Source organism: Panicum virgatum, chromosome 8K, assembly GCF_016808335.1.
Source record: "Panicum virgatum strain AP13 chromosome 8K, P.virgatum_v5, whole genome shotgun sequence".
In the NCBI taxonomy this organism is placed as follows: Eukaryota; Viridiplantae; Streptophyta; class Magnoliopsida; order Poales; family Poaceae; genus Panicum; species Panicum virgatum.
The window spans coordinates 20,049,364-20,059,075 of NC_053143.1; the positions used below are offsets into that span (position 1 = coordinate 20,049,364).

At 45.8% G+C, this 9,712-nt stretch overlaps 1 protein-coding gene across 5 annotated transcripts; it reads left to right on the top strand.

Annotated features, from left to right (window-relative positions):
* The first annotated feature begins 896 nt into the window (after nt 1-896).
* Nucleotides 897-9,685, top strand: LOC120644161 (putative cysteine-rich receptor-like protein kinase 12). Of its 5 annotated transcripts, none has more exons than XM_039920733.1 (10): nt 898-999; nt 1,067-1,128; nt 1,201-1,323; nt 7,316-7,433; nt 7,702-7,966; nt 8,056-8,284; nt 8,372-8,498; nt 8,602-8,787; nt 8,901-8,971; nt 9,541-9,676. In XM_039920733.1, exons 4-9 carry the CDS (start codon nt 7,347-7,349, stop codon nt 8,964-8,966), a joined length of 960 nt encoding a protein of 319 aa, XP_039776667.1. In that variant the 5' UTR covers nt 898-999; nt 1,067-1,128; nt 1,201-1,323; nt 7,316-7,346; the 3' UTR covers nt 8,967-8,971; nt 9,541-9,676. The 5 variants fall into 5 exon arrangements, 4 of the variants coding, with proteins under 4 accessions (XP_039776666.1, XP_039776667.1, XP_039776668.1 ...); XR_005663466.1 differs by having other exon boundaries at nt 903-999; nt 8,852-8,971; nt 9,541-9,559; XM_039920732.1 differs by having other exon boundaries at nt 897-999; nt 8,901-9,652.
* The last annotated feature ends 27 nt before the right edge of the window (nt 9,686-9,712 follow it).

Genomic DNA, 9,712 nt, shown 5'->3' on the forward strand with positions numbered 1-9,712 from the left:
TTTATGAAGTTCCATTAGTTGCATGACCAGCCACGGTGCAGACTCTAAGTACGATGGTAGAGAAGGTTTCTTGTTGGTTTCATCTACTCAGTAACGTAGCGCACTCGGCCCTACAGTCGATGTCTGCTTCCTACATTGCTCAAATAATACAATTAGCACTGAGCGGTCATTCACCAAAATGAGGAACAAAAAAAAAAGGTATGCTGATGGGTGGTGCTTCGACGAATGAACAGGTATTCTGAGATGAAAATGGGAGCAGTAGCGTCATAGTGAACAAAGTGAACGAGCAGGCCTAAAAGGCAAATCAGGGCAGCGAACAGAGCATTGCAACCAGCGCGTACAGTGGGGAACGAGGAAAGGGATCTGCTGCCCCACCGCAGCGCGTACGAGGACTACTGAAAGGAATTTTATACTCGCGAGTTGCGACTTAATTTACCATTTTTCCACCGACCGAGATTAGCGTGGTTTGCAGCGGCTAAAAGGGGAACCGAGATGGATATGCGAGGGGACCAGGCGACAGAATAGAGATTAACTTAATCATCTGGACGGCAGAGTAAGATGTACTAGTAGCGAGTATTTGTGACTAAGCTTATTAGCCTCAAACTTTAGTCTGGAACCCATCATTATTCTGTGGGGCAGTGATTAACTTAATCCGATCCTCTGAACGGCGCATCACCTTTGTGACAAGCTGCCAACTGCGGGGCATGTGCTACTTGCTCCGGGAACTTAACTGCGACGTGGAATGAATATATTTAAGCTTGTAGTGTATCGGGATTCTGTGGTGCAGTGATTAACTTAATAACCCTCGGGCTACTAAACAATTTCCCATCAATTACACGCATAACCACGCGCGACCGACTCCCTGGTCAGACGACGAGACCTGCAAGCTTGCATTCGCCTCACGCCTGAGCTCTCCGCCATCTATCTCGGAGCATACAGGACGCAAGCCGGCCGCGCGCGTCGTCTCCGGATCCGGTTGCTTCTTCTTCCAGTCATACGGTATGTATATGCTTCCCTTAATCTCGGGGATTATTTCTTCATAGTCAGCTCACAGCTCCAGTCACAGATCAAATCTGGATCACCCCTGCGAAACGAGAAGAGGTTGTTTCTTCTTCCGGTCATACTACGGTACGTGTGTGCTTCCCTTAATTAATCTCGGGGATTATTTCTTCATTGTCAGCTGATTGCTTCCCGTCACAGACCAAATCTGCATCATCTTGCGAGCGGAGAGTGGAGACCTTGTGGCGTGCTGCGGATCGGCCATTTTCGTGCTCATCTTAAACGGCTCTTCGAGGTTTGCAGAGCAAGCCGCTGGTAACAAAGGTAAAACTCTACCCTTCTCTCTTGACTCGTCAGCCTATGCTTTCGTTGGCTCAGACGCGGAAGGTTCTTCCGCCACATGCGTGGGCTTTCTAGAGCTCTTTTGCCTCATCCATGATGAAGGGCAAGAAAAACGGGCTCTCATGGCTAACCTAGGTGGACCAAATGAACCCCCGCGTAACTTTCCTCGGGGCGACCGAGGGCTCTACCGCCAGTCCGCCAAATCTTCACCAGTGGCCAGCGGCGGGGTTGAAGCCGGCCCTCCCGCGCGCCCTTCTCTCCTACTCCCCACGCGTCTTCCCCCCACCCCGGTCGCTCTCTGCCCCTCTCTGCCCTCCCCGGCTACCCTTAGTCGTCTACCTCGCCGGCGTGGGCTGTTCTAGCCTGCTCGTTGCTAGATCCGCTCTTCTTAGGCCCCGATCTATGCTGTCCAGAGCCAGGGCAGGCTTTTTCTTGCTGCTGCCTACATACTGTTGCCCGCCCACGTTGTTGAGGGCTGCTGTACGTTACTGCCAGTCGCTGAAGGCCCCTTCTGTCGCTTTGGTCTCCTCCTGCTGCCCCTTCGAGCCCGGATCTATGCTCCGAGTTGATGCTTCTGCTAAGGCTGCTTTTGCTGACGCTGAGCTGTAGTAGCTCCATCTGAAGCTGTACCAGCTGATGTGGCTGCAGAGGTGGGTGCTCTCGACCTGGGTGGTATAACGATTCTCAGCCTTGGCCACTGTATCCGTTGCAAGAGAGAATCACCTAGGTTGTGATCTCATCCCTTACTGATATAGGCTGTTTGATGTGCCTCCCATTGGCCCATACATAAGTAGGTTGCACCACTACATACCCGTACTCTACCGATACTGTATGGCAAGTCTCTTGATCTGGATAGACTGTGGCTAATGCGAGCTCCATGTCACACCCGCTGCCATCCAAAAGACTACACTTAGTTGGCTCTGTCACCAGATCTATTATGTCCAGCTCAGGTGATTGACCCTCATTGTACTCCTCGTTGACATGCGCTTCTTCCTCGCAGCTACTCTTGTGTCTTGCTTGGGGGATACACAGTCCATCCGATATGTGCACGCCTGAAACTCTTAGCAACTCCATAACTCTAGTGATTGCTTCACCAACTATTTGTTCCTTGTCTGCATCAGACCTCCTCTTCTTCTTCCTTTACATTCAGCAAACTCTTTGCCAAACCCTTTACCCCAGCCAAGTAAACTAGATACGCCTCGGACCCGACCTCGATGCTCTGGATTCTCAAGTGCCTCGGTCAGAACATCATTCTCCCTAACCCTAGTGAAAGAACCATCGCTAGCTTGAGCTGCAATTCTTTTCACCTTATCTGCTACCTCCGCCACCAGAGGGGAACTGAATGTTATGTCCCCACTTCCACTAGTGGTCTTCTCTGACCTTGCCCGCAGATATGGCCTTGAACGGCCAGGATATTGCTCCGAAGGATTTTATTTTCCTTCTGCAACTAGCTTTTCATCCTCCTCATGCCACTCTTTCCTTTTACCATAATAACATTTTCTGCCCATCTTGTGCGGCTTATTGTGCTTTGCATTCTTACCTTTCATCTCCTGGCTCACATGCTCAAAAAATGGAGATTTGGTTGTCTCCACAAATGGCTCTGAGTCTTCTAGCTTCAAAAAGGGATGCTTCTCAAAGGGAAGCTTGTCTTGCCTCACAAAATCTTCCCTTAAATGGGCCTTGAATCGCCATTGCAAACTCGCAATCTCTTTCATAGCTGACTTAATTGCCTTATTGCAATCAGCTATGGACAGATTGGCTGGGTACTTACTCTAGCTTTTTCCTCTAAAACAGTGAACAACTCTCTCTTCTCTTCCAGTATGAGATCCTCAACCTTGGTGTTGATTGACACCCTCTCCCGAGCAATGAGGCCGCAGACCAATACAAATTTTTCCCTCGCAGCATCTGGGGTAAGCCAACCTTTTTCATTAAGTCCAGTTGCAGTCACCTTGTCTTCTGGCCATTTGGTAACGGTCTTTGAACGACTGTTATGGATAAGTGTCTTATTCGTAACGGTTGTATTTAACGTCCGTTACGACTAACACCAGTAATGGCCCTTTACAACACCCGTTACAAGGGATACCTTCTCGGTAACGGGCTTTGTGGTGGCGAGGTCGGGCTCGAGCCTGCCAGGCTTATTGATAACGGGCGTTGTTTCGAGCACGTTACCGATGTTGTACTGTGTAACGGGCTTCATGGGTCTGTTAGCAGTGCCGCATTACCTATTTGAGGTTTTCACGTAGTGGTGGCTGTGTGGGCGATGGGCGGTGGCCACTTGGGGGCAGTTACGCAGCTGTGCGAGCGTTGTGCATTGGCCATCGAGGGGCGCGACCTGCTGTATGGCAGATGGTTGGGGCACGGAGCGTGATGGCGACACGTGGGGGCATTGGGGTCAGCCGTTCTGGGCGAAGAGCAACGCGTGGCCAACGGCTGACTGGACCGCGGTGCGGCTCGAGTGGGGAACGGGATGAGGCTGGGTGAGAGCAATTATTATGTTGAATGACTAGCCAGCTAATATCTACGTGGAAGAGAGAGAAGTGAAGAGAGAGAAGGAAATGGGCGTCTCGCAAATCGCCCACTGCGGCCAGCGAAGAGGGGCTGCGCGAGCTGCTATAGGCTGCAGCAACAAGGGCTGCATGAAATAGCAACGGGCCCACCACTCATCGCGCGCGCTTTGCCATCAGCAGCCGGCGAGCAGCTGGCGAAACCATTAATCTTGCTCTGAGTGGGTCTTGGCTCGTGGCTTAGGGTTTGTCTAGCTAGTTACGAGCTGCCAGGCTGGAGGACAAGGATGGGCCTTTGGCCTTGGCCAATGCTGGGCCTCTTTGAGCATATCGGGTATTTTGGGATATTCAGGTATCGGGATATATACCCAAATTTCCTGAACTAAATTTTGATATGGGATATCTGAATGTCATACACTAAATAGTGATCAGGTATATTGGGTTTGGGTATTTCAGAAGCGGGTTCGGGATTTGGTTCGGAAAATTCTGCCCAGGCCTATGGCGATTATTGAGCAGGCGGGTGATATGTGGTTCATGTATCACCTCTTGTCATTGAGAACCTTCCCGGCTATGGGTGGCAGCAGCGGAGGCCATGGCGGGGGTAGGCACAGGGGGCACAGGGCAGCGTGCAGGGCCCGTGGCGGCATGCAGCATGTGGGGACGGGTGCGGGTACCGCGGTGGCATCAGAGGGGGAGGGGGAGGAGGCGCGTGGCCGCAGACGCAGCCAAAACCCACATCACACTTCCGCTCCTCGTCGCTCTCACGACCTCCCCCTCTGCCTCTCTCCTCTCCCCTTCCTTCCCAGGTGCATCCCTCCTCACGTGCGTGTGCACAGCTCCTCCAGCTGATCCAAGATCGCTCATGAGCACGCGACTGGGGCTCCCGAATGCGGAGAGAGGTCGGGTTTGCCGAGCGGTATCAAGAAGCGCGCTTCCAGCCGGGCAATGGGCAGCTGTCGTCCTCGTCATCGTCGGACAGGCATGGCCAGTGCAATGAGCTTGCTGGCGAGAGGCGGCGGCAGGGCTGCGGTACGGCGGAGGTGCCATCTCGCAGGCGAGAGGGGTGCAGTAGCAAGGCTCAGCACATATATTTGTTGTTTAAAAAAAAAGGGCATATATCTTTCTCCTTTGATTTCACCTTTAATAAAATTGCTAGGACTTTTGCACTTTTACATTCCTTGTACAATAAAAATCAGGTCAGGGAAAAAGGTGTTCGATGGATTTGTACAGAAGCTATATATTTCTTGAATAAAATGCTAGAAATTTATCTAGTTATGATTTATTTTCCAAACCAAGTGATAGAAATTAATTTGGATCCAAGTGCATTGCATAGAGAAACTAAGAGCATCTCCAGCAATGGTCATCAATTTAGACCCCCTACTTCTTGAGTAAGGGCTCCCTCTTTTTGAGGGCTAGGTTTTTAACCTCAACTCCAGTAGGGGCCTCTAAATCTCGCCCTCTTCTTTTAATGTAAAGGGTGGGATCCATTTGTCAGTGGATAGGGGCTCCCTAGAGACCCTCCAATAATAGAGTGGAGGAAGAGATTTGGAGACGACCTCAAAATAGGGGCTTTGGTAGAGGATCTGCTAGAGTGTGGTTTTCTTATTTCGCCCTCCAAATTTAAGATAGGGGCTTATTTAGAAGGTCTACTGGAGTGGGTATTTTATGTTTATCTATATGATATCCTTTAGTTACAAAATATGAAATAAAATTTTATATTGATATCTCACACATAAACCAAATTGGAAGTGCGAGATAAATCTAATTTTACCACGAAACATGCGTAATGTGCTGCTAGTAGTGGAATAACATTATTAAATTTAATGTTGGATTTTACATCCGTATAAACTTAAATTATTGGAACATAACCCTACTTCCTAAGGTGAAGGGTGTGGAGAAAATTCAGAAACACTGGAACATTTGTCTGCTGAATGGCTAGTATAAGTGGATAACCAAAGTTCTCACACAGATACTTGACTCTTTGGTTGAAAAACTAGTCTTTTGTAGCTTGATGTAGGTAAGACGGTCTAGGCGCTGTCCGTCTCTCTATATTTCAAATGCTTAGAGGAAATAGGGTTGAGGCTCATCTTGGAAAAAATCATAAAATATCTGAGCAATTTGATCGGAAAACATATGGGTCCCTACAAACACACGGTAACCTGCTGTTGCTAGAGTCTCAGCTCTCGGACAAACGATTACGCACTAATACTACATCCCAGACCACTAACAATGGTTCAACCATAAAAAAGGTGGTAGTAGACGATGACCAGGACGAAACGGGCAGCCGAATGGGCATCCGTTCACACAGAAACACAGGCACGCCGTAATTTCCGGCACGGAGACTTTTGTGCGTCTCACAGACCGTTTTTCTCTCAGCCGGTTACCCGTCAGAATGCAGGGTCCCATAGAAATCAATCAATCCTCTCAACCGGCACCTATCAAGCGGGGCCTTGTGGCAAGACAATTCTCCCCCGTTGTTTATCATGTTCGATCCTTGATCTTGCAATCAATCCATGCGTCCTGACAATATGGGGCATGCTGTTATTCCCTCTTTCAGATGCTAGCGCCAGGGCCAGCATCTGAAAGAGGGAAGAGGGCAGCGGGAGTAGATCTGGCTGCCGGTGTAGTGGTAATACGTTGACAGAATGCTACTTTTCTATTCCTAGCGTATTACTATCTGTTTCCGAAGATTCTTTGTATCACCAGAAAGAATGACAGGGATATCAATTTACATAGCACAACCATGGAAACAGAGTGTTGTTTAACGTACTCCTTCTATTTCTTTTTTACATGTCGTATAATACTCCATTGGCTTCTCAATTAACCTCAAAACAACATGGTCTGAGATCAACACCTTGCTTTTATGTCCCCGTCCACTCTCCACAGCCTTTCTCTGTCCCTGCGCCTCCGATCTTGCAAAGCTCTGCGTTGCAGCGTGGGGAATGATCCTTGCATACCCACCAGAGATAAGCTATCTCGGCCGGCAGCAGAGCATCGGGTTCCGGTGTCAAGGAGCTTGATGATCTTGGGCTTGGCAGTCGATCACAGATAGAGGCGATGAGGATTTCCATCCCCGTGGTGCTCTGAGGATCTCGATTTGGTCAGCAGGGCGTTAGTGGATGATTCATCAGGCAGGCTGAAGCTTGAGGTAGTCCTTTGGCTTACATGTCAAGCCTCGCTTCCATGTCTGCGCGTCTACTTTAATTAGGATCGCCTCCACTGCAGCTGGGTTTCAGTTCATCGGTCGTCGTGCCACTGCAGGGCTGCCCCTACTCAGGTTCAGTCCTTTGATCTTGCACCAACTCCATCATTGTGCTGCACTGTGCGTCCAATGCGAAGCTCCATCCAAGTTTATTCAGAAGCTCTACCATGCCTCACGCTGCACCCTGCATAGAGATCTCTTACTCTTGTTTTGTAAAATGTAGTATATGTTTCAATCTTCTCACCCTGGGAGGTAATTTGTACTGCAGATATTACAGGACATAGTTATGGAACTAGAGGATGTACCATTTCAATTCTTACGAGAAATTACAGAAGGTTTCTCTGAGAAACAGATGCTTGGTGAAGGAGCATTTGGTTGTTTACAAGGTAAGATTTGGGCATGATTGGCTTTTATAAACAAATATCTTCACCATAAGTCAGGCAAAAATACACTATGTAGTGCTTCGAAACAATATGGAGTTACTGCGAAGTGGCCAACAAGCATACTGTAAATTTATATTTGAATCTGGATACCACCAAACAACATACAAAACAGTGCTGAAACCTTCATTTCTTGCTTATATAATATATGATAAGTAATACAGTGAAGATGGTCAACTTGTACTGATGAGTACTGACAACATATATTTGGCAGGGAGTAACTAAAAACGGTGATGAAGTTGCTGTGAAAAAACTGAAGCTTCGTGACGTCAACCTGGACTTTAAGCAGTTCCAAAATGAGTTCTATAACCTCACAAAACTTAAGCATCAAAACGTTGTACAGATTCTTGGCTATTGCTATGAAATAGAGAAAAACCCTTTTATCATGCCCGATGGAAGTAAGGTGTTTGTTGATGAAACACATATAGCTCTCTGCTTCGAATATTTGCACAATGGGAGCCTCGAAAAGCATCTTTCCGGTACGATGCAGCTTCATTTTTGGTATGTCTTGAAAGAAAATTGTTTATATTTTCATTTCATTAATAATCTTTTTTGCTTGCTAATGCAGATGATTTTTATGAATTTGACTGGCACACGCGGTTCAAAATAATTAAGGGAATTTGTGAGGGTCTAAAGTATATTCATGATGAGTTGGAAGAACCTATCTACCACTTGGACCTAAAACCTGACAACATATTGCTAGATAAGGACATGGTGCCTAAGATTGCAGATTTTGGTTTGTCCAGAATCTTTGGTAATGAACTGGCACGGATCACACGAAATCCTTATGGGACATGGTAAGTTGAATGCCTGAACTGAACATATCCTTTTTCTAATCCAATAGAACACCTGCATTAAAAATCGTTGCACATGATGCCATGCAGTGGGTACCAGCCACCGGAATACATCGACAAAGGTGAAATCTCAGGAAAGTTTGACATATTCAGCTTGGGTGTCATCATTATAAAGATAGTGTCAGGACCTAAGGGCTACCCCAATTGTCTTGATCAAGTGAGAAATGATATCTCTTTTAACAGTAACATCTTTTAATTTAATACTATGTCATATTTATACTGTAAATGGTATGGGCACAGCTTGACTTTCTTTTTATTAGGTCAAAAGAGACTGGAGGACTAGGTTGCAGGCAACATCTACAGATGATTTGTTTGAAGCATATTGCCACCAAGTAGACATATGCTTTCAGATAGCATTGAGCTGTGTGGAGATAGATAGCTTTAGAAGGCCTGACATAGTGACAATCACTGAGAAGCTGAATGGGATTGAAATTGATGTTGGCGAGGTAATTAATATTATTTGTAGAGGCATACAATGGATAGCAAGGATTGAAATTTAACTTACTACAGGCACAATCATGTGTTCGGCTCACTTAGCTATGTCTTTCAAGCATATTAGGAATTGATTCTCAACAATGTTGATCCCTCCATGATTGATGAGCCAAAGAACATAAATCAGGGATAAATCAGGTTTTGAATCCTCTAAAACTGATATTGATTATGTTAAATCATATTATTCATAGGAAGAAATCTTAACTCTGTTATAGTTTATATTATCTTTTGTTTGCAATCGACATCAATATTGTCATATTTTCATGTAGAAACTGGATAATCGGCATATGGGACAACAACACTTGATTAGTTTCTTTTAGGTGCTAAATAATTTGGTAATAAATTACAATTACATGGCAAATTTATTGTGTAACATTGGTCCAATATTACATTGTGTGTTGAGAAATAGAAAAATTAAATTTTTTGCGCTATTTAAACACTATTTCCTCTAATCCATCATATTTTCCATTTTCTGATTCATCATCATAAAACTTTGACCTCCAATATATAAATAATGACTAAGGTCAAGAATGCAATACTATTAATACAGATATTACCTGAAATGCCATGAAAATTTTATTTCCAATTATTGTTTGAATTACAGATTTCAAAGAAATTGTTTGTCCTAATGTTGACCATGGAAAATTGTTTTTGTGACTTTACTTGAATTGTCTAGTTTGTTAACAAAACCAACTGGAATCTTGTAGCTTCCTGAGAAAGGATGTCACAGAACTGTTTCCAGAATGACAATGCATAATAGCAATATAGGGATGAGAACAGAACCAACGGATATCACTGATCAACACCAGAATATTATTTTGAGGTCAAACCCTAGTTGCAATGAGCAGGAACTTCATGATGCATTGGAAACATCATTAG

Bases quoted from the DNA above. Each gene is read 5' to 3' on its own strand.
- LOC120644161 (XM_039920732.1), top strand. From the start codon at position 7,347: ATGTACCATTTCAATTCTTACGAGAAATTACAGAAGGTTTCTCTGAGA. The intron at 7,967-8,055 runs GTACGATGCAGC...TTGCTAATGCAG, and splicing joins CCTCGAAAAGCATCTTTCCG to ATGATTTTTATGAATTTGAC. The intron at 8,285-8,371 runs GTAAGTTGAATG...GATGCCATGCAG, and splicing joins CGAAATCCTTATGGGACATG to TGGGTACCAGCCACCGGAAT.